At 39.6% G+C, this 24,575-nt stretch overlaps 1 protein-coding gene across 4 annotated transcripts in view; it reads left to right on the top strand.

The window, feature by feature from the left end:
* Nucleotides 1–24,575, top strand: part of AMMECR1 (AMMECR nuclear protein 1) — a 110,908-nt gene that overhangs the window by 64,216 nt on the left and 22,117 nt on the right. For 2 of the 4 annotated variants that reach the window (XM_049644178.1, XM_049644181.1), the window contains exon 3: nucleotides 24,325–24,387. The exons of 1 other annotated variant lie outside the window; for it this stretch is intronic. In XM_049644178.1, coding sequence (XP_049500135.1) covers nucleotides 24,325–24,387 — 63 coding nt within the window. The remainder of the gene's footprint in view (nucleotides 1–24,324; nucleotides 24,388–24,575) is intronic. One more of the 4 variants, XM_049644179.1, reaches the window with a different exon arrangement.

Genomic DNA, 24,575 nt, shown 5'->3' with positions numbered 1-24,575 from the left:
TTAGGGACTCAATTACTTAACTCACTACTCCAAAAATCTCATACCTGCAGTCTGTAAATTCCACTCTCACTCAGCTTTTCCTGGATTGTGTTTCCTTTTAGAATCCTGCGACACATCATCTCCCTCACATGCTTCTTTTCTTCCCAGTCCCGTTTGGTGTCCGAATCCCGAGTCCCATCAGAATGGCTCATTTACTCAGGGATACCCCCCCCGCCCCGCCCACCTAGCTTTGATTGTTTTTGTGTGTGCCACACCTGCACTTAACCCAAGCAAGTTTACATGGAATACTAGTTCAGCCTTCAGGTTTCTGGTCAGCATAACCCTCTGAAATCTAGTAGGCCTTTTGCAAGGGTTCAGGGAAAGCTTCACCACAAAGGGATAAAGGCCCTGGCTCTGCCCCTCTCTACAACTGGTCAAAAGGGAGACATTTCAGGGGTAAGAAGTTAGTCCGTTCCTTAGAAATTGTCATTAAGGAAAGAAATTCCAAATTTCTAGGTAATTTATATCAAATTTATTGCTGTAATTTTCATTTTTGCAATGTGATGTTCCTTGGGGCAACTTAACATAAGAAATAGCTATGTAAATGGAGGACACGATGACATTGTTCTCATAGAAATGAAAAAGGGATTTTAAGAAGGAACTGTTATGTATTTGGTCATGGGTTCTGTCTGTTTTTCCATTCTTTGATTTCTTAAAATCATAGGGCTTTTTAAAAATAATAATAAAAATTGTCCAGATTGTGTCTCTTCCTTACCTCATTTGGGATTTGGGGATCTGAGTATTTGAAAAGCAAGGTCGATTTTTTTAATGTATTTTTTTTTTTTTTTTTTTTACTGTATACAGGTCTTTAATGGGCACATTATCTCTTTAATATTTTGAGGCAAGAAGTAATGAAAACTAGAACCTTGGGCATTGTATCTTGGGTTTTGTTTTTGTTTTTTGCCCTCGATCCAATTTAAATCTTCTTTATCTGAAACAAATAGTACATCACCAGAAGTCTGTTTCCAGGATAGGTATTTTAAAGTTTGGCAGGAAAATAGCTTTCAAATTTTTTATTCACATACTGCCTGTTAATGATTATAAAATGAATAGCAATGTTTCTGGATACATTGTCCATGCCTCGTGTTTCCTAATAGGATTTCAAAGAATTTTGCCAGCACAAGAAGCTGTCACCTCAGCTGTATTCAGGTCGCACATACCAGAGACTCATCACAGCAAACCATGGCAAATTAACGATGCAGCGAAAGAGAAACCAGCAAATGGCTGGAGGTGCTTGCCCAGAAATGAACAACATTTTTAGTCTCTGGGATGTCAGGGAGGCTAAACAGTGCCCTTAAGGGTCATTTGTAGGCTTCTGTCATAGGCCAAAGAAGTGAGAGGAAAGAGTGACGAGTCCTATTAGAGCAGAAACTCTGCCAAACAGCTGACTGTCAGAGTTGACTGCCGCCGTTCTGTCTCTTGCCCAAGGTGTATCCCATTTTAAGTTCAAGACTCTGAAAACCGTCCAGAAAGAACATTTTAGATTTCCAAAGCAACGAAGTGAGTAAAATACTCATGGCTCTATAGTTCCACAGGGCAGATTTCTTCTGTTTCCCGAAGGACACACCCAGGGTTTTCCTCAAACCCCCAGAGTTACTGCTTCTTCCTTTGTGTGCTCATTACACACTGCCTTGCCGCACACTTAATTTTGGATGCGATTCTCTCCCTTACTTAGATTGGCAGTCCCTTAAGGACCTGAGCTAAATTTTTCCCCGCTTTGCATCCCTTTGGTGGCTGTGGGGGATTAGGCATGGATCAAAATCCATGTTTGAATAAGAGAGAGAGTTCCTTTAGTATGCCAAAGTATTTGTTTACTAGGTGGGTAAGGTAATTAAAGTATTAGGAGCCACAGCCTATGCAAAGGAAGTGAGAAATGAAGGATAAAGATCTCTGAAAATGCAAGCCATTGGAAAACGCAGTTAATTTTCAAAAGCAACGTAGTTTCGGGGCACCTGGGTGGCTCAGTCGGTTAAGCGGCCGACTTCGGCTCAGGTCATGATCTCGCGGTCCGTGAGTTCGAGCCCCGCGTCGGGCTCTGTGCTGACAGCTCGGAGCCTGGAGCCTGTTTCAGATTCTGTGTCCCCCTCTCTCTGACCCTCTCCTGTTCATGCTCTGTCTCTCCCTGTCTCAAAAATAAATAAATGTTAAAAAAAAAAACAAAGCAAAAAGCAACGTAGTTTCAAGTTTTTAGGAACCTAGACATAAGCATAAGGTGAGACACACCTGTATTTCGTTTTCTATTTATAATTGTAGATCAAGGAACTTTTTGCCCATGATTTGCCTTATAATCACATCCGCAGTCATTTGATAAAGGATGGGAGCACTGAATTCCTATGAGAGACTTTAGCTAGACGGAATGTTTAAGATATTCCACTTGTAGCCATGAAGGTTTGCTCTTATGAAAAAAATGAAACTATGAAAAGTTTAACATGTGCTCTCCCAGAAAAACTTACTAATTCTACAAATGAGATGAAGAACAGAAATAGCCTAGGATCCTGTGTAATACTTATAGCACCTGGTGCCATAAGGCTGCCTACTGGAATTGTTTCGTGAAGGACACTTTATTCACAGTGGGACTAGTGTCCATGTGTTTTTTGTTTTTTTACTGCTCATAAGACAGGGATGGCCATTTCTGTGAAGCTTTACAGTTCCTAGTCTTAAAAAAGGTTGGGTGAGTGGGTGATGGGTTGTCAGAAATGATCTTCCTGTGATGGCTGAATGCCTTGGGGGAGCGGGACCAAAGTTTCAGGTAAGCATTCTGAGCTCATGTCTCTGCGTTGTGCCTCTTATTAATATCTAGTTAATTATGCTTAATAGTTATTTTAATGAAGCCACGTAGAGAGTCTGTGTTGACACAGAAATAAAACTTGAATTCAACAAAGCAGTACCTTCCCTGCCCCCTGCCCCATGTTCCCAAGGAAGAAGCTTTGGGCTAGGGATGGTGACAACATTTGGATCGTTCTATTTAGCGAGTTTCAAAAAGTCCTTTTGAGAGATGGGGACTCTAGGAGCTCTTGTCCTCAATTATCAACTGTGGTAATATTCACTCCTGAATGGATCCCACCCTATTCTGAGCTCGACTTTCCTTGTCATTCCTCCCCGCCATACACATTGTGCAATGAACTGTCTGTGTAATGAATAAACCGTTTGGGGATTAAATCAAATGCTCCATATAATAAAGCCCGCTTGCAGTGGAAAAGAAGAAGCAATGTTGATAAGCATTTGATAGGAATGTGTTAATGTCAACAGAACATCTGGTATGAAAAAAAAAAGTTGCGAATGTAGGACCTTTGTGAGGGGGTTAGAGAAGGAGAAGGGATTTACTGTGCTTAACAACTGCCAGTAGTTAAGCCACTTCCAAGTTGTGATTTTGTCAGACTTGGAAATTAAGTGGGATCAAGTCGACTCAGCCCTTCAGTGGGAGTAGATCCAGATCCATCTGGAGCAAGGAGCAGTTACTGATTGAGAACTAAGGCTCTACCCAGTGTCTCCTAGCTAGTTTTCACTACCACGCTTAATATTGCCCTTTTTATATTCTGGTTGGAGAAAAAAAAAAAAAAAGACTGTCTTTGTGGTCTATTGGCTGAACTTGTACAGCTGAATCTACTGTAAAAGGCCTTTGTTCATCGCCATTATTTTACTACAGATTTCAGTGTTCTTGCTGTTCGACTTCTTTTCTTAATAAGGTAATTCAAACTTAGAATAGTTACTGTAGTTTCAAAGCTTGATTGAAAGATGCATTCAGTATTTTCTCTAAATAAGCAGCAATTATAACAACACAGCTGTAGTTAAAGATAGAATTTATTATAAATACTGACAGTCTTGCTTCTCAATTACATCAGGCTGAAGTAAGGTCTGTTCAGTTCAATTCTACATTTATTGTGCCCATCACTCTGAGCAAGGTACTGTGTACCAGGTACTGCTGAGGTACAAGGATGAACACTGTGTGCTGTCTTCCCTCTGTGAGCTTGTAGTCTTGTAAGAGAGACAGCGTGCACAAAAGAACTACAAAGAAGAGTGTGGTAAGTGCTACCTTAGACGTATACACAACACAACCGGAAAGTGAGGGAAATTGGCTGTGGTCGGATATACTGGGGAAGGTTTTACAGAAGAACTGACATTTAAGCTGAATCTCTGTGGACATTCAAGACTCAATTTCCACATTCAAAAGTGAGGACGTGGAGAAGGTATGCATTATGTGTCCAAAAAGTTTCTGAGCCAAATACAAGGGGACGGAACAGTGTATGTTGTTTAGGGGAGAACTGTAACCCTGTGTGGCTGGAGCTCTCTCGTGACTGAGAGTGGGAGATACAATGATAGCCTAGGGCTGGGTTTTTTTTTCTAAAAGCAAAGAATTGGCATTGAAAGCTTTTCAGCAAAGTAATAATGTCGTTCAGGGATGACTCTGGCTGCTTATATATACAGGATGGAATGGAAAGGATAGGGATGAGAAACAGAACAGTTAGGAGGCTCATTTTAAATATTCCACACGAGAGTTGCTACAGATGTGAATTCGATTAGTAACAGGAAGGATGTAAGGAGACATAGAACAGAGACAGGGTAGTGCCAGAACAAGGGGAGACTGTATGTGAGGAGTGAGGTAAAGGGACGGGTTAAAGACCGCTCCAAAGGTTCCTTCTTCCATGATGGGGAGATGACGTCATCAATAGGCAGCCCAGAAAGAGGCATACCTCTCACACATTTGCTTGCAAAAGAGTCATTTTTAACATCAGAGTAATTTTGACTTTCATCTTAGGGTCGCTTTATTTCTCCATTTGAGCATTGAAGAGTTTCCTAAATTAAGAGTTGATTGAAAATTGCTTCCTTTCAGGATACAGTAGTGAGAGAGGAGTCTATGATCTAATACATTATTACATGATATAGTATTACCATTTAATATTTTATGTAAAAGTGTAATAAAGAGAGGAGCAAGACCCTTGATATTGTTCTTTTCTTTTAGCCCATGCCACAAAGCAAAGCTTAGAAAATAAAAAATAATTTTTATAGGGCTGCCACTTGCTTGGAGGAACACTGACATCATAACATTTGTTAAAGTACAGCTGAACCCTCAAAATTCCTCCTTACAACCACATATACATTTTGTGGAAGAGAAATCTATAAAGAAATAAATGTTTGTAAACACCGGGCAGTTGTTATGGAATTTAAATATCTGTACTTATTACCTAAGATGTCTGGGTTTCAAGGCTGAGCTAAAATAGATTCCAGGCTTCCTTAAAGGTAAACAGCACATCTGCTGATTTGTCCAGGACAATGGAAACTGACTTTTGTACTATGATAAAAGTCAGCATCTTCTCTTACCCAGAAGTCATCATTTCTCCTGTGGGGAGCTTCCCAGATGTTTGGTGAAGATGATTCCAATTTAGAAGAGTTGTTGTTATAATGTAGCTGAGTGATGTTCTAACTCAAACTCTTAGACTGGTGTTTTGCTAGCCTGGTGACACTTTGGATTTCTTCACGTGGCTAGATTCTCAAAGCTGCCTGTGGGGGCTGATGCCTGGCGTGAAAGAATCCAGCCCCTGTGGCAGTAATTTCCATTAACAAAGAAAATAACATTTCCAGGTAGCAGCCGGGGTCACTACATTGGGAGTGATGTTCATGTAGTGCTGTGAAAATGAGCAGTTAGCACCACAAGATGATTTCAATTGTTCCCTAGGTACAGATGTTGACTTGTCTTTTCTGGAGGGAAGAAAAGCCCTGAAATGTAAGGAAAATGACAGGGTGGTTGCTGTTATGCACATAGTTTAAAAAATTTTTTCAAATAAGAGATGGCAAACTTTTAAAAATGTCAGTGTATTATAATTCCCTAGCATGAAGTAGTGAAACTTTAGACAAGTGGCCAGTGTGTGTTATGACTACATTTGTTTCTTAATATTTATTTAGCAAATTCATGGTCAGTGCTTAGTTTTATCCAGGTGTGGATTATGCTGTTGATGATCTTCCATAGAAAAACCCTCCCAAACCGGAACAGCCCTAAGCTGCCTCACCCTGCCGAGCAGGTGGTTTGTGCCCTGTGTTTGCTGACTACCTTCAATATTTTCTTAAGCCAGGCAAGAGAGAGAGAGAGACAGACAGACAGAGAGACAGAGAGACAGAGACAGAGTGGGGCACCTGGGTGGCTCAGTCAGTTGAGCATCCAACTTCAGCTCAAGTCATGATCTCACAGTCCGTGAGTTCGAGCCTCGCGTCGGGCTCTGTGCTGACAGCTCGGAGCCTGGAGCCTGTTTCAGATTCTGTGTCTCCCTCTCTCTGCCCCTTCCCTGCTCATGCTCTGTCTCTGTCTCTCAGAAATGAATAAACATTAAAAAAGATAAAAAAAAAAAAAAGAGAGAGAGAGAGAGCGCATGAGCATGCACGCAGGCGGGGGAGGGGCAGAGAGGGGAGGACAGAAGATCTGAAGCGGGCTCTGAGCTGAGAGTGGTGAGCTCAATGCGGGGCTTGAACTCATGAACCCGGGAGATCATGACCTGAGCTGAAGTCGGATGCTCAACCCACTGAGCCACCCAGGCGCCCTGCCCAAAACCATTTTGAAGAGGTTTTTTTTCCCCTATAAAATATACTGGCTAGCATTTCACTTTGGAACATTGACCTATGATTATTTTATTCAGTATTCTTGTGGGATCCCTATCAATTTTAGTGTCCCAAATTTCCTTAAGCAAACACATTTGGTGGTTCTGGTTATTTTCCGAGGTTTCTATAGAAACTGGAAATCTTGGAGCCTTTTTTTTTTTTTTTATTGCTCCGATTTACAATTCTGTATATGAAAAGAGGGAGTCTTATCACCCCAAACCAAGTGAAATTAGTGGAATACCCATCCATGACGTGCTAATTCTGTGTGTTGTGCTTAAGGGAAACCTGTCCAAATCCAGGAGCATACAGTATAATCTGAGTGGTGAGACATGTCCTTGTGATAAGGTAACTGGGCCTCTGAGACAGTGAGCCATGCTCACAGAGTAAAATGAGAGCCAGTATGGAAGTGTGAGGAGTGTCTAAGGATGTTCCCTTTGGACAGTGATACTACTTTGTTGGGCTTTCAATTGACATTTGTTTCATAACGACTGAATATTTAGTACTTATAGATTTTCCAGGAACTTTGTTGCTTTGCCTCACATTTTGTTTGTTCTGGTGTGTGGGTCTATAACCTCAGGGATATAAGCGTTCCCCCCCCCCCCCATTTTACAACTAGATGTAACCCAGGGTATTAAAAGTTTGTAACTTCTTTAGTTCAGACAGGAAGTGGCCGAACTCAGGAGGCTTGGGCCACATTTCTGATTCAGTTATTAATGATGTACCAGGAGACTTGGACTTCCAGGTCTTTGAGCAGGACTGTGACTGTAGGCGAGGAACTAGCAATACCAAAGTGGACATAAAAGCTTCCTAATTCAAAATAATTGCAGGAAGTCCAGTATGATCAATAAAGAATGAATGAATGCGTATTTTTAAAATAGTTGTGCTTGTTTTAATGACACAGAGAACTTGAAATGAGCTAGCAGAGTACTATCAAGTAGATGTCTTCAGAGAGCTGGTTTTTCATCTACAACAAAAGGTTCCTAATTATGATGTTACAGTGCACAGAGATGGCTAATTCCTTAGTCCTGAAAATAGTTTCTCTTTCAGCAAGTCCTGTACTTCTCTCATAACCTTAATTACAAAGTTGATTTGTTTAGCGTAGCAGACCCTTCTTTTCCAGTCAGCCTAGGTCTGTTTGAATTAGCACAAATTTTGAATCAGTGGAGCCCAAATTAATGATGTTTTATTCTGTTACGAAGAGTTTGTTTTCCATCACCGATAATTATTTCCAGGAAAGTTAAGTCCACAGAAAATATTCTCTCAGTTTCCTTAATGTTGTTTACCAAAGTCTGAGAAGTGACTTTTAGTTCCATGGGGGAGGGAGAAGACATGGCAGCGGCAAAGGAAAATGAGGTGCTGTCACCTGGTCTCTCAGATTCGTGGAACGGGCTCTGGGCAGCCTATTCTAAACCAATATTATTCCTTGTAAAAGGCAAACCAGACCTGGGAATTTACAAGTCTAATGTGATTGAGAGAACGCGTGCTGGTGCATACTAATCCTTTAACCCCTATCAGCCTGGTAAGTTGTAGAACCTCTTAGTTGATAAACATTCTGACGGCCCTACTAGAGAGGTCTATTGGTCTTCTTCTCTGGAGCCAGCCCTTCTCCCACTAGAACATTCTCATGGCTCCAGAGGGTTGATTTCCATCAAGTCCCCATTTCCCTTTGGATGCTTACTCACCTGAAATCCCACAGAGAACCCAGAGGGGGGGAAGAGGAATCTTTCAAAGGATTTTTTTATTTGTGAACTGATGGCTGAGTTTCTTCAGGCCCGTGTTCTTTGAGGGACCGTTACCTTGTGCTTCTTTTCTCTGAGCCTGCCCTCGCTGACTTGTGATTCATCCACTTCATAAGATGTTCCTTTATCCGAAAGTGTGAAAGGCATAAAAATAGACCAGGAATATGGGTCCCTATATGTTTCCAACTACAACGGAATAGTAATAATCACCCCAGAAACATAAGAGGCCATTGAGCTCCTTCGGGATGCAAGGCATCTGTGTTTTCTTTGGGGGAAAAGGCCTGTGAGATCAAAGCAAGCCTGTGACTCTATCATGAAGGTGCATTGTTGTCTGTTTGTAGCGGTGGTCCGTGAGTTTTAGGTAGAAAAATGTTGCCAAACCATGCTGCCCTCTGGATGCCCTCAGCAACTTAACTGACTAAAAGACGAAAAGACGAAAAGGACGAAAAAGAGTGACCACCTAAATGAGCAGCATTTAATAGACACGAGACGGGGAAAACACACTTTAGTGTAGACAGTTTTTAAGTTGATGAATAAAAGGATATTTAGCGTATAGGGCAATGTTCGCTATTTAATACAGTAGAAGCAGTAGGGCCATTTTAGTGTTAATTATATTACCAGCACATGTTTATTAAATCTGGGACTACCTTCCTATATTCCGTCTTTTACTCCTTCAGTGTTTCCTCAGCAGCTACTGAACACCAGGCACTGGGTATACAGTGGTGAGCAAAAATGAGCACAGCGGCCATACTCACGGAGTTTATGGCCTAATGAAGTTATACGTATAACACGTATGTGGGTATGGAAGAGTCAAAAACTTAGTTATTGGATTTCCACAGGGTCTTGCTAAGCCTGGTAGATTTTCTGCAAACAGGATAGCATCCGTAGAGTGAAAAGTAGTAAGGCCGTGTGAATTTAGGTGCTTTCCTCTCTTGGGGGGTGATTTTTTGTTTGTTTCTTTGCTTTACATGTCTAAAACGTGAGTCCATTTGTGAGATCTGTACTTATCGGTAGGTGTTCCGTGTTGCTCATATAAATGCCGGTCACGTTAAGGTGGTGTAGTAAGACTTCTGTGAAGTCAGGTGTTCCACAAAACTGCAGTTGAGCAGTGCTGTGCCCCTGGCTGTATACCTGTGCTTGGCACATAGCAGGCACTGAATAAATATTTGCTGAATTCATTAACTCACGTTCATAGATACTCCCTTCCAACAGTAATCATTGGGGCTGCCACTTATTCGTGGCAGGCTCTGCTGTGGGGGACATAGCGTTTTGTCACTTGACCGTAACTTAAATTGTGTGCCTTTTATCCATTGCATTTTTTCCATCCCCAAATGATGCTGTTTCCTTTTAGTATCTATTGTGGTTTTCCTAATACGTACTATAGTACCAAATCAGCAATTGTCGTGATTTCAGCAGCATTTTGCTAGAGCTTTTCCAGCGTATTTTATTACCCCATGTGCTTGTTTCAGGGAAACACAATCAGAGTAAGGACCTTTTTCAGTGGGAGAATGAAGTAATTTTTAATGGCAGTAGAATGGAACACTATACAAGTGAAAGTTTTCTTGGCCTTTGAAAATTGGGTTTATCAAGATGTGACCAAACAAGAGATGAAGAGCTAAAATACCCTGGTCCGTTGGATCCGGCTCAGTTTAAACATATCCGTTGAAAGGAATAAAGCAAAACCTGTTCCAAGACTGGAAGGTAGGTTGGATTAAAGTCCGAGAGCTTTAGCAGCACATCAAGAGCCACATATCTCCCTCATGCTCCATCTGCGAATGGCATTGTGATATTTACTTGAAAATGGGCGTTGAGGTTATCTTGCCCTGACCGCCTTATAAATTTGACTTATTTATACACGCACAACCAGAACATACGGTGGCATTTACAACAGGGACAGAGCCTCTAGTTGTCAGAGCTGGAGAAAAGGGCATTAAATACGCTATTTTTATAAAATGCATAACTTTTCCGCTGAACGTTCCTTCCCTGCAGCTCAGCAACTATGGAGAACTGATGGGATGGAATAGATGGACTGTAAGGGCAAAAAGAGCAAAGAAAAAGCACAATCAGGAAAAAGCAACACGTCCTAGTGTGTGAGAGCAAAGCAGGATGAGGAGGGGGTGAATTAGAAACACAAAGGAGGGGAACAGTGAAGACCTTATTCGAATTTGCCACCCTCACGGGTGTTGGCTCTGGTGCTCCTGCACCCTTATCTGCTCAGTTTCTAGATTCTGCATGGCTTCAGCATACTGATAAGGGCCAGGTGCCTGGCAGCATTGGGTTATGCTGGGAAGCTCACTGCTTTATCCTAGCTGTTCCCTGGTGCCTTTGGCATCATTTTCTTCTTTGCTCCTTGAACATCCGTTCTGGAATGTTATTGGATTAAGACCGAGGCGGTCAACAAACATGTGAAAGGTCAGTGGATGGGGGACGAGGAAAGTCAGGAGACGCGCCGTACAGTCACTTTCTGCTCTACTTGCCCCAAATGTCAAATGAAGAGTGCAAACTGGATGATCTCGGAGTGCTTGTAGCTTTGACAGTGGATGACCCTATGACTGTAGGGGGGCCTTGTTCTTGAAGGGCATCTAGTACGGTTTCTAATGTAATGTAGCATTCACTTTGTCCACTTCAGGGAGCTGTTTTGAGGGTCAGCTAGGATAAAAGATGTGAAGACCCTTGGGAAACTCTGAAGAATCATATAAAACAAAGATGACAGGAATGATTGAAACTCTTCCCCGAAGGTACCACACAGTGATACTAATTAGAATAGCTCCACTTCAGTCGGTGTAAGGCAAGTGACAGAAGCCTTAACAACAGACACGTGGTTCTGATTCATCATAGAGAAATCTGCCACTGGAAAGTATACAAATCAGGAAGCTGATTCTAGACCCACTGCCTGTTTGAGCGGTGAGGGGGCCGAGGCCCTCGACTTTTCTTCCCAACACCCCTTCTGCTTTTCAAGATTACCTTTAAGACCCTAGAGAGAACCAAGCAGTGGATCTTGTACCTTTCTCTGTCACCGTCACCTGGCTACTCGCCAAAGGCTCAAATACAACCTTCAAACCAGTACCAAAGGGAATGAGTCATCTTGACCCCATGGCAGAGCATAAGAACCTGCGGTTGCCTCACACCCTGGCCTGTTACAGTGTCCGCTGGGGGCAGCAGCTCTGTGCCTTTGTCTTAGTGTTATCCCTATCCCTCTTTTCTTTCATCTCCTCCTTAACACATGTTCCTATTCTATCCTCCTTACCTTATTAGCGTAGAAAGAGGAAAGGACAGAGGAAAACATCCAGAAGTTGGGGGGAGGGGGAAGAAGAGAAGGAAACTAAAGATGAAAGACATCTCAGTGAGGCAGTGGGGAGGGCTGGATTCCTTCTCTCTCTCTCCCTCAACCATGACCGAATTGATAAGTTTACCTTGTACCTCATCTTTAAGACCGACGACATTCTTCTCCTTTGTTACCTTGAGTCCCCCATCAGTGACATCTGAGAAAATGACAGATCCCACAATAAGAACTAGCCTGCCGGCTCTCAGCAGACCTGTAGCATTTAGGACTGGCAAAAGTTTCAGAGAGGACAGTTAGCCAGTGGGTAAGGCCAGGCCACCCTAACGTGGCACATAAGTTGCAGTGACAACATACGTTTCACAGTTTGGGGTTTAATTTGTAGATCTGATTACCATGGAAAGAGGGGAGCAAAGAAATTGCAGGACCCTTGTGGTGAGGATGACAGAGCTTTTTCATTCAGGTTGGAAAAGCAAAGTTAAAAATCAGAAGCAGGCCCGCCAGTCTAGATATGTCCAAAACTAGTTCTTTGGTAACGCTATTATTGACTTCCAGCAGATTAAATTTCAAATTGTGGAAAGGCTTCAGAATAGGGGAAGGCTTAGTGTCTCACTAATAGGGCTTATTAAATTTAGATAAAACATGTTTTTCAATGGCAGCAGCTCTGAATCACCAAGATCAAAATGGAGAAAATGAGAACAAAAACAAGCTAATACTTTGACTAAAAAAGTACCATTTATCTTAGTTTCAGAACCTGCTCACAGTTATAACCTAAAGCGTCCAGTTAAACTCCAGGAGAAGCAGCACTAATTGGGGGAAAATTTCCTTAAAACTGATGAAATGTGTGTGTATACATTTATGTTGATTTGCTAACATTCTAGAAGTGGTACCATGCAAAGAGAATGGGCTCTAGAAACAGGCAGCCCTGAAGAGTTCAGATGTCAGCTCTGTTACCTTATTTTTATGATCTTCGGCAAGTTGCTTAATCTCACCAAACCTCAGTTTCCTCATCTACGAAATGGGGTTGTTTTGAAAACTCCAGCAAGGTAATACTTGCATAGTACCTGGCTTACAGTAGCTACTCAGCAGATATTGGCTCTTTTGTATTTAAGGCTGACTTTGCTCATAATATCATGTGTCTACGTATATTAGAACCAGTCTCCTAGAATTTGATTAGGAGCTTTAGATTTGCAGTCTCCAAAGAGGGGTGCACCCAGACCATCCACTGTGGGGTGAGAATAAAAAAATTAGAAATTCTATTTATGATCCTTTTATCTAAAATAAGATACCCACTAACCTCCACTAACATTTCATGTATAGATGACCCCTGGTGTCCTCATTTGGTCTATACCTGAAGGTCACTGTCATATACTCTAAATGAGGGATCTTGAGGAAATGTATGATATCCATGATTTGATGGAAATTGATAGTGGTATACTCCTTTCATTCACTTTCAGCATATAGCAATGTATTTTAGTTTACATGCACCTGGTTAAGTGGATTCATGGTTCTTAGTATTATCTTCAACTAGTGGTTTCTTTGTAGGAGTCTTCTGAAGCCATCTGACCATTGTTCATAGGTTAGCTAAAGCTAGATAAACTAACCCATGCAGGATGGACAAGTAGCTTAAGACGATGCCTGCAAAGGAACAATGGATTGGTGATAATAGTAACAATATAAGCACAAGGCAAAGACAAGAAAATGGTGGAGCTAGCTAACCCTTCTACAAATTACCTTATGACTTGGTTGGACAAGTCCTAAACTAAGAATGAAGATATCCTAACAAGATGTCAGCCTCACAATAAGAAATGATCAAGAACATTATTTATAATATGTATTTATACATGCTATCTTTAACAACAAAGCTTACTCAAGCATATATTATACTTTGGATATATTAGCTAGTGATAGTAGTACTTATAAATAAATATACATATTGGGGGTATGTGATCAAACTTTTCTTACTGATAAGAATCAAAACATTTAAACCAGGTGTTTAGAAGAGGAAAGCCATCTCATTCTGTGTCTGTTATTCAGAAAGTGTTTTGTTTTGTTCCTAAAAATTTTGATGTAGCATAACCAGTACAGTAGATGATAATATATTTAAATCCATTGAAGATAAATTGATAACAGTTCAGGGAACTGCATTTCTTGGTAAATGATTCCTGTATGGAAGTAAAAGACCAATCCCTGCCCTGGAGATTTTTAAAAATCTAGCTCAGGAACACTAAAAGTCACAAAGCAACATAGGAATGCATACCTGTAGGATAATAGAAGTTCTTAATGAAGAAGCACATTACTTGATGTAGTAGATTTGTTAACTAGAGAAAAGTATGTATACATTTCATTTCTGTAAATTTACCTATAATTCTGGGTCACGTGTTAACCAGTAAACCAGTAGCAGAGAGTGTAAAGCAGATCCTTCCAGAAAAGAAACGAACCTTATCTGACCATTCCAGCATTCTTATTGTATGTGATTTTAATAAATCTTTTACACATACCCATATATTATTTTCTAATCTATTCTTATATCCTCATGGCTCTTCACATGATCAGATGAATATAACAGGTACATAATAAGTATTTTGAAAACGAAAGAGGGGCGCCTGAGTGGCTCAGTTGGTTGAGCGTCCAACTTTGGCTCAGGTCATGATCTCATGGTTCGTGAGTTCTAGCCCTGCATCGGGCTCTGTGCTGACAGCTCAGAGCCTGGAGCCTGCTTCAGATTCTATGTCTCCCTCTCTCTCTGCCCTTCCCCCCCCCCCCACACTCTGTCTCTCTCTCAGAAATAATGAATAAACATTAAAGAAAAAAGAAAATGAAAGAAAATGAAATTAAGCCTTCTCAAAAATACCATACCTGGAAAAGTAGTCACTATTCCTTGAGATGGCCACATTTAATTCCTAGAGAAGATAACTTGTTTAGATTCCCCTGTATCAAGGTTGAAGGGTCATTCTTATTATTGGGGCTCCCTTCCTTTCACCCGAGTCATGATATGGGGACAGTCCTGTGACTATAAACTTACAGTGAAAGTTCTTTGACAGTCACTACTTATTGAGCACCTAGTGGATACAAAGCACTTATGCAGGTATTACTACTTTATTTACTTGTCACAGTAGCTCTGTGAGGTAGGTATTATTATTATCACCATTTTATAGATGAGGAAATTGAGGCTCATGCAAGTTAAGAGACCGGCCCAGATGCCACCCAACTAGTAAGTAATGCAGCCAGAATCCACATGCAGGTATATCTGACTCCAGGATACAAGGTTTTGACCATTCTATGAAAATAGAAATACAGCATGCCAAAATCTATGAGATGTAGCAAAAGCAGTTTTGAGAGGGAAGTTTATAGCAATACAGGCCTACCTCAAAACAATAAGAGAAATCTCAGCTTTACACCTAAAGTAACTAGAAAAAGAGAAACAAATGAAGCCCAAAGTTAGTAGAAGGAAGGAAATAATAAAGATCAGAGCAGAAATAAATGACATAGAGGCAAAAAGACAATAGAAAAGATGAGTGAAACTAAGAGCTACTTCTTTGAAAAAACAAAATGGACAAATTTTTAGCTAGACTCTCCAAGAAAAAAAAGAGGGGCTCAAATAAATAAAATCAGAAATAAAAGAGAAGTTACAACTGATACAACCGAAACACAAAGGATCATAAGAGATTGCTATGAACCAGTATACACTAATAAATTGGACAATCTAGAAGACATGGATGAATTCCTAGAAACTTACAATCTTCCGGGACGGAATCATGAAGAAATAGGAAATCTGATTAGACTGATTACTAGATCACTAGGGTAAGGAGATTAAATCAGTAATCAAAACCCTCCCAACAAATGAAGTCCAGGACCAGGCAGCGTCACTGGTGAATTCTACCAAACATTAGAAGATTTAATACCTACCCTTCTCAAACTCTTCCAAAGATTGAAGAGGATGGAATGCTTCCAAACTCATTTTATGAGGCCAGGATTACCCTGATACTACAACCAGAGAAGGACACCACAAAAAAAGAATTACAGGCTAATATCCTTGATGAACATAGATGTAAAAATCCTCAACAAGATATGAGCAAACTGAATTCATCAGTACATTGAAAGAATCCTATACCATAATCAAGTGGGATTTATTCCAATTCAACATCTGCAAATCAATCAGTGTAATACACCACATTAACAAAGTGAAAGATTAAAATCATATGATCATCTAAAAAGATGCAGAAAAAGCATTTAACAAAGTTCAACATCCATTTATGATAAAACCTCTCCACAAAGTGCATATAGAGGAAACATACCCTCAACATAATAAAGTCCGTATGTGACAAACCCTCATGTAATATAATAGTCAATGGTGAAAAGCTGAAAGCTTTTCCTCTAAAACCTCTAAGGCAAGGATTCCTACTCTAATCATTTTTCACAACACAGTATTGGAAGTCCTAGCCAAAGCCGTTAGGCAAGAGAAAGAAATAAAAGACATGAAAGTTAGAAAAGAAGAAGTAAAACTATCACTATTCACAGATAACATGATACTGTATATACAAAACCCCAAAGATTCCACAAAAAACTTGCTAGAACTAATAAATGAATTCAGTAAAATTGCAGAATACAAAATTAATACACAAAAATCTGTCACATTCCTGTACACTAACAAACTATCAGAGAAATCAAGAAAACAATCCCATTTACAGTCATATCAAAAAGAATAAAATACCTAGGAATAAATTTAACCAAGGAGGTGAAAGACCTATGCACTGAAAACTATAAAACATTAATGAAAGACATTGAAAAAGACACAAAGAAATAGATATTCCACACTCATGGATTGGATAATATTGTTAAAATGCGCATACTACCCAAAGCAATCTACAGATTCAGTGCAATTCCTATCAGACTTCCAATGGCGTTTTTCACAGAACTAGAACAAATAATTCCAAAGTTGATATGGAACTACAAAAAAAACCCTGAATAGTCCAAAGAGTTTAGAGAAAGAAAAAAACACAGCCAGGGTTATCACACGCCCAGATTTCTAACTAAACCACAGAGCTGTAGTAATTGAAACAGTATGGTAGTGGCATAAAAACAGACACATAGAGCAAGGAAACAGAATACCAAGCCCAGAAATAAACTCATGCATGTGTGGTAAATTACGACAAAGGGAGCAAGAATATACAATGGAGAAAGGACAGTCTCTTCAATAAATGGCATTGGGAAAACTGGACAGCTATGTGCAAAAGAATGAAACTGGACTGATACCTTACACCATATACAAAAATTAACTCAAAATGGAGTAAAGACTTGAATATAAGACCTGAAACCATAAAATTCCTAGAAGAAAACATAGATACATAGGTGGTAAGCTTCTTGACATCAGTCTTAGTGATAGTTTTTTTTTTTGGGGGGGGGGGCAGGGATCTGACCCCAAAGGCAGGGGAAGCAAAAGCAAAAGTAAACAAATGGGACTATATCAGAAGCTTCTGCACAGCAAGGGAAACTATTTTTTTTAATTTTTTAATGTTTTTATTTATTTTTGAGACAGAGAGAGACAGAGCATGAGGAGGGGAGGGGCAGAGAGAGAGGGAGACACAGAATCTGAAGCAGGCTTCAGACTCCGAGCTGTCAGCACAGAGCCTGACGCGGGGCTCGAACTTACGGACTGTGAGATCATGACCTGAGCTGAAGTCGGATGCTTAACCAACTGAGCCACCCAGCACCCCAGTAAGGGAAACTATTAACAAAACAAAAAGGCAAACTACTGAATGGGAAAAGATATTTGCAAATCATAAATCTGATAAGGGGTTAATATATAAAGAAGTCATACAACTCAATAGCAACAAAAATCCTTTTAAGTAATGAGCAGAGAATATGAATAGACCTTTTTCCAAAGACATACACATGGCCAAAAGACAGGAAAAGATGCTCTACATCACTAATCATCAGGGGGATGCAAATCACAACCACAATGAGATATCACCTTACACCTATCAGAATGGCTGCTATCAAGAAAACAACTAATAAGTGTTGGTGAGGATGTGGAGAAAAAGGAAGCTTCATGCACTGTTGGTGGGAATGTACATTGGTGCAGCTGCTATGGAAAACAGTATGGAGGCTCCTTGAAAAATTAAAAATAGAACTACCATGCGATCCAGCAATTCTACCAGGTATCAGAGGAAAATGGAAACACAGATTCAAAACAATAAAGGCACCCCTGTGTTCATTGCAGCATTGTTTACAATACCCAAGATATGGAAGCAACCTAAGTATACACTGATGGATGAATGAATAAGGAAGAAGTAATAACATGCACACACATACACACACACACTGAAATACTCTTCTGCCATAAAATAAGAATGAAATCTTGCCATTTGTGACCACATGAATGAAACTTAAGGGCATTATGCTGCTATAGAGAGATATAAATACCATATGATTTCATATATGTGGAATCTAAAAAACAAAATGAAAACGAACAAAACAAAACCCAGATTCATAGATGCAGAGAACAGACTGATGGTTGCTAGAGGGGAGTGGGGAGTTGAGCAGGGGTGAAATGAGTGGAGTCATGGGATGTAATGTACAGCATGGGGAATATAGTAAACGGTATTGTAGTAACTTTGTATGGTGACAGATGGTAACCAGGTTTACTATGGTGATCCTTTCACAGCGTATACAAATGTCAGATCAGTATGTTGTATACCTGAAACTAATATAATACTGTATGTCAACTAAACCTCAATTAAAAAAAGATGAACCTGGGTCATAAATTATGTTCATTATACCCAATGGATTTTCAGCAGAAAAAATAATTGAGACAAAAACTGTTCCTGGTAGTTCATTTCTAAGAACAGGATAGAGTAAATCCAAAAAGTCTGCAGACGGCGTTAGGTGGGCATTATACAGAGGGAAATGAAGAACACCTGCCATTCACACTAAACATGTGGCCATCTGTTTCTTTATGTATCTTATATTTTCCAGTTGTAGTTCTGCTCCACTAAGTCAGACTCAACCCAGTCTCCTCATTTAAAGGCGAGGTGAGGAACTTCTGGTGAGGGAGGCAGATTCTTGACAGTATTGCTGTGGTCATCACAGCATGCAGCTCAGACAGTATTTTTCCCTCCTGGTGGGCAGCTACAGCTATCTCAGAGAGTAAAGCCTTTTAAGAACTTGAGGTTAGAGCAGTTCAAGAAGTTTACAGTAATCATGGGGCACCTGGGTGGCTTGGTCGGTTGATTTCAGCTCAGGTCATGAGCTCGTGGTTCGTGAGTTTGAGCCCCATGTCGGGCTCTGTGCTGACAGTGCGGAGCCTGCTTGGGATTCTCCCTCTCTCCCTCTGTCTGTGCCCCTCCCCTGCTCTCTCTCAAAATAAATGAGTAAACTTAAAAAAAAAGAAGTTTACACTAATCAGAAGGCAGTGGATGATACCACGCTAAAGCCTAAGTGAATCCTATAGGATAGGAGCCAAATAATATATATGAAAACCTGCAGGACCAATTGCACTTTTGCTCTCTCTCCCTCCTACCTTCCACTCTTCCTTGTTTTCTCTGTTTGTCCTTTTGTGTGTATGTCTCTCTCTCTATTTTTTTTTTTACCTTTTTTTTTTGCCTCCCACTTCCCTTTCCTATTTCTTGTTTTCCTCTCCATCTTTATTTTTCTGTCCCTCATTTCTCTTCCTTTTGTTCCATCCCTTAGTGTTTTCCTCCACTCCCCATCAATTACCCATAGTATCACATTTTGTAATACATGTTAAAATCAATACATTTTAATGTTAATATGCATTGAGCACTAAGTAGGTTGTATTTAGTAGTCTAAAGGGGAAAAGCGTCCCCCAGTTAAGTAACACTTACCTGTGGCTTACAATTGAAAATTTCCTTTTGGATCACTGGCCTCACTTACCAAAAGAGGGTTCCCTTCCTCCTTCCTTATCCATAATCCTGTCCTCTGTTGCTCTTCTGTATCCTTAGGTTTGATGCATAGTCACTTTTCTGCATTCTGGTTTACATCTGTTATTTTTTTTAATAATAGGAAGCTAAAATTGCTTCTTAATGCGAAGTAGAGCTTATGGATAACTTTTGAGATTTAGGCTTAGGATTCTAGCATTCTAAGTTTCTCAAATTCAGACAAGCCACACGTGTTCCAGAATCTCTGATAAGGAATGGAAGAATTTCCAGATGATTGAAACCCCTCATGAAAGAAACGTTTTTTTGTTTTAATTTCAGACTAATGTATGCTTGATTTGCTTTTCTTCACCTATCCAAACAGATTTTTTTCATTTTGGTTTTAATTGTGTTTCCTCGTCCTGAAAAATGATGGCCTGTAATATGAAGCCCTTCTGAGTGTGGTAACTTTCCACTGGCTAGCTGATTAAAGTCCTCAAAGGTTTAGAAAGTGGAAGGAATGAAGGAACGAGTGAGTAAATGGCTAACTCACTAGTTTCACTTAAATCACTTCTGTTGCATGCTATGTCGCTTATGATGAGCCTTGTAAAATCTAAGGTTTTGTCTCCTTTCGGCTGTTTTTTTTTTTTTTTTCCCTTCATAGTTTCCAGGCACTGTCACAAACTTTGATTCTTTGATAGCTAAACTCTTAATTCCTTTTTTTAAATGTTCGTTTTCATTAAAGTGCTATTTAACATTAGATATTAACTTTGACAGACGTTAATGCTGCTTCTCAATTAGGTAAAATATATTCTTGGTAAGGTGCCAATTTGAATTGAATATATTTGAATTTGGTATGTGAATTAAACTGTTGTTTAAACCTTACCCATCCATCACATGTGTGATGGAGCAGCCAGCTGGTTTTGTATATAAGTGGGTTTTTTTTCCCCCTAGCAATATTTAAACATGAGAAAATGGCTTCCTATTGTAGAAAAGAGAACTTCATATGAATTTAATACAAGATCTCCTTGTTTGTCAGGTTCTTAGACTGCCTAGAATTTAAATTGGCAGACACTACTTTGGTATAAAATGTTTTCCATGGACGATATTAATATTTTAAAATCCTTTTTGCTCCTGCAGATTTCCAGTAGACAGGAAGTCTAGCTCTATTTACCCTTTGGCTACTAATGAATGCTGTTAAATTATTATTTATCTTCTTTAGGCAGAGGCAGTACAGGTATGAGATCAGAATTGCCAAGTAAGGCAAGCATTTAACTTTAAAATTACAGAAAATGCTAATCTATTGACAGGTGGCAACTGAAGTATGGATACTAGAAAGTATTTTGGACCCGAGTCAGAGATTTGGGGTTGTATTCCACCTGTGTCACTAACTTGCTGGGTCGCCTCGACACCTGTGTCGCTAACTTGCTGGGTCGCCTTGAGCAAGCCACTGCCCAACTCTGGATGGCATATCCCCTCTATAGTCTCAGCTTGCACACCACACCAGCCTAGCAGCTCTGACCGAGGTCAGTCTCCAGCTGCATTTTTCATCTTTTTTATAATCCCTTAAACCCTTGCTAGGCTTTCATTGCCAGTTCTTTTCCCTAGGATTTTGCATTTAGAAATACTGAGGGCTTCCTACCTTTTGGAATTTTTCTATGCTCATGAAATTAATGAAAAGTTACTTAGAGTTACCAAAAAAAAGTGCCAGAATTAAAAGTCTCGTTTGAATGACTGTTTTGGTAAAATCAGACTGTTTCTATCATGACTAATGTACCTTCACTATTTCAGTTTTGAAGTTAATACATTTGAGTCCTGGTATGGCGAGGCATGATTATCAGTTTGTCTCATTACCCATGCTAGTATTCTCTCACTTACTCATTGTTCTAATTAATCTTTCCTTTTTTTTTTTTTTTTTTTTTTTTTTTGCCCAGAATGATTGAGCAGCAAGGCTCCATATCATGGGAGTTACATTTTAGGTTCTTGAAAATTTCATTGACTTGAAATAGTTTGAATTGCACTAAGCTAAAATTTACCTTTTGTTGGTTTTCTAAGAAATAAAGTAAACAAAATGACTTGCGTCAGTATTGAGAAATTAACTGTTAATTTCAGGAGGTGTCTTGTTTTAATGTAAAAGCTAGAGATAGATTTTTTAAAACCTCTTCACTAAAGGAGATCTAGCACTATTACCTAAAAAGGCAGGCAATAACCAGTGTTGGTAGGAATATGGGGAAATGGAACCTCATACGTTGCTGTTGGCAATGTAGAATGGTACAGCTACTGTGGGAAACAGTTTGCTGGTTCCTTAAAAGTTAAACATAGAGGGGCGCCTGGATGGCTTATTTGTTAAGCACCTGACTTCGGCTCAGGTCATTTTCTCGCCGTTCATGAATTCAAGCCCCATGTCAGGCTCTGTGCTGACAGCTCAGAGCCTGGAGCCTGCTTTAGATTCTGTGTCTCCATGTCTCTCTCTCTCTCTCTCTCTCTCTCTCTCTGCCCCTCCCCTGCTTGTGCACGTGCACCCTCTCTCTCAAAAATAAATAATCATTAAAAAGAATTAAACATAGAATTACCATATGACCCAGCATTTCCACTCTTACGTCTCTCCCCAAGAGAAATGCAAACATATGTCCACACAGAAACTCATACATGTGTGTTTACAGCAGCATTATTCATAGTAGCCAAAAAGTGGAAACAGCCCAAATGCTTCTCACCAGAGAAACGGATCACAAAATGTGATATGGCCACACAATTGAATATTATTAGGCAATTAAAAGATGAAGTACTGATACAAGCTCTACAGCTTGGATGAAATGTCCAAAATATTATGCTCAAAAAACAGCCACAAAAAGCCCCACATTGTACGATTCCACTTACATGACAACTCCAAAATGGGCAAATCCATAGACAGAAAGTAGATTAATGCTTGCCAGGAGCTGGGGGCAGGGAAGAATGGAGACTGACTGCTAATAGGTATGAGGCTTCTTTTCGTGTGACAAAATCTTTTAAAATTGGATAGTGGCGATGGTTGTATAACTCTGTGAATAAAGTAAAACCCATTAAATTGTATACATTAATGGGTGAATTTTACAGTATGTGAATTATATCTCCATAAGTAGTTATATATATAAAAACATTAATGACCCTATTATTATAATTATTTGAAATTATGAAAGTATATTTAAATTACACTTTTGCTAAGGGCTGGAAGGAAGGAGGAGTGGGGAGTTCATATTGAAGGAATACTGTGTTTAAGTTGGCAAGATGATAAAAGTTCTAGAGATAGATGGTAGTGATGGTCGTACAACACTGTGAACGTACTTAATCACACAGAACTACATGCTTAAAAAGAGTTAAAACAGCCTTTTTGTTGTAATGTGTGAGATTCTTCTATGTTTTAGAACTTCTGTTCAGTATGTGTGTTTGTTAGGGGAAAGGGTGTTGGTTATACACACATATACATGTCTTTATCTTGGCTTTGGATGAGAGCCTGAAAAAAATATTTTTAATTTTATCTGCCAACAGGAAGATAAAAGAGGCCAAACTCTGGAAAAGTTATGTTGTTAAATTATAAAATAGTGAAGTGCTCTTCTCAGAGTATAAATTATCACAGATTTCCTGAATTTCTTGGCTAATCTTGGCTCCTTGAATGGGAAAACACCTTTATACTTTATATAGTACATATCTTTCTATAAGCATTTTCCTTTGAATAATAGGATAGAACACATCACCAAAATGCAATGAGGGGCGCCAGAGGGGGCTCAGTTCATTGAACTGCTGACTCTTGGTTTTGGCTCAGGTCATGATCTCACGGTTCATGGGTTCGAGCCCTGCACTGGACTCCATGCTGACAGTGTGGAGCCTGCTTGGGATTCTCTCTCTCCCTCTCTCTTTACACTTCCCCTGCTCCTCTCTCTCTCTCTCTGTCTCTGTCTCTCTCTCTCTCTCTTTCTTTCTCAAAATAAATAGACATTAAAACAATACAAACATAGGGGTTATATTTTAACAATACAATAAACGAGTTTCAGAATGCAAAGAAAGGGATGGAAAAATGAAAAAAAAAATCCAGCAATGAGGAAGTCCCTGAAAAAGGTATTAAGTGATTTCTAAGGGCCATGGAACTTTGTTATAACCCCCATGCAGTTTGTAGGCTCTAAGTTTGAACTTCCAGGGATTAATCTGTGAGAGCATTTTCTGAGTCTGGCTGCTATATAGGACATTTGGATTTGAAGACTTGAAGATCGATGGCACAAATGCCAGCAGTGCCACTAACATAAAGTATAATCGGAGGTGTGTTTGTTTTTCTTGACCAGGAGGTAGTTTCTTTTAAAAGTATAAGAAACATACAGTGTCTCCGTGTGTGTGTGCATGTCTGTGTATTTTCTGTCTTTTCTTCTGTTGCAGGGAGAATTATGGTCTTCTAACATCTTTGTCCTTTACAGTAAGGGTTTTTCTAGAATTTGGCACTATAGTATATTACCCTTGATTACAGGATCCAATCAGAGTTGATGTACTCAGAAATCCATTGATGTGATTAATGGTCTCCTAATCATACTTTTATTTCCTAGATTAGCCCAATTTCCTGCAGTTTCACAATTTTTGAGTCATATCTTGAATTACCCTTTATAGGGGGCCTGAAAGCCCTGTATTTTTAGTCAGTAATTTGCATGATTATTTTAATTTTCTTTGATTTCTTTTGCTTGAAGAAAATGAAATTTTGATCGTTTTTGAACTCTGCTGTTCTATGGTAACTGGCCAACCTAGTGTGAACTTTTTTTTAACTATATATATTTTTTTCCAGCAGCCCTAGATCTAGAAGTCTTCCCCAAAATTTCTACCGGTCTGGTTTTTATTCTTCTCAAAAGTAAGCTAAAATATTCTCAGATTCTACAAGTAACAGGAAGTGCACCAGGAAATGACTGTACAGTAAATGTAATTGACCATTCACTCTTTGCAATTGGTCACAGGATTGGCTGATAAACAGTCTATTGAATGAAAAAAAATGACTTCTAAAACCTTTGAATACATTTGAAGATCATTGGCGTCTTTGGC

Source organism: Panthera uncia, chromosome X (assembly GCF_023721935.1).
Source record: "Panthera uncia isolate 11264 chromosome X, Puncia_PCG_1.0, whole genome shotgun sequence".
Taxonomy (NCBI): domain Eukaryota; kingdom Metazoa; phylum Chordata; class Mammalia; order Carnivora; family Felidae; genus Panthera; species Panthera uncia.
Note: the sequence above shows the minus strand (reverse complement) of the source record. Positions and strands in the feature narration are given on the sequence as shown.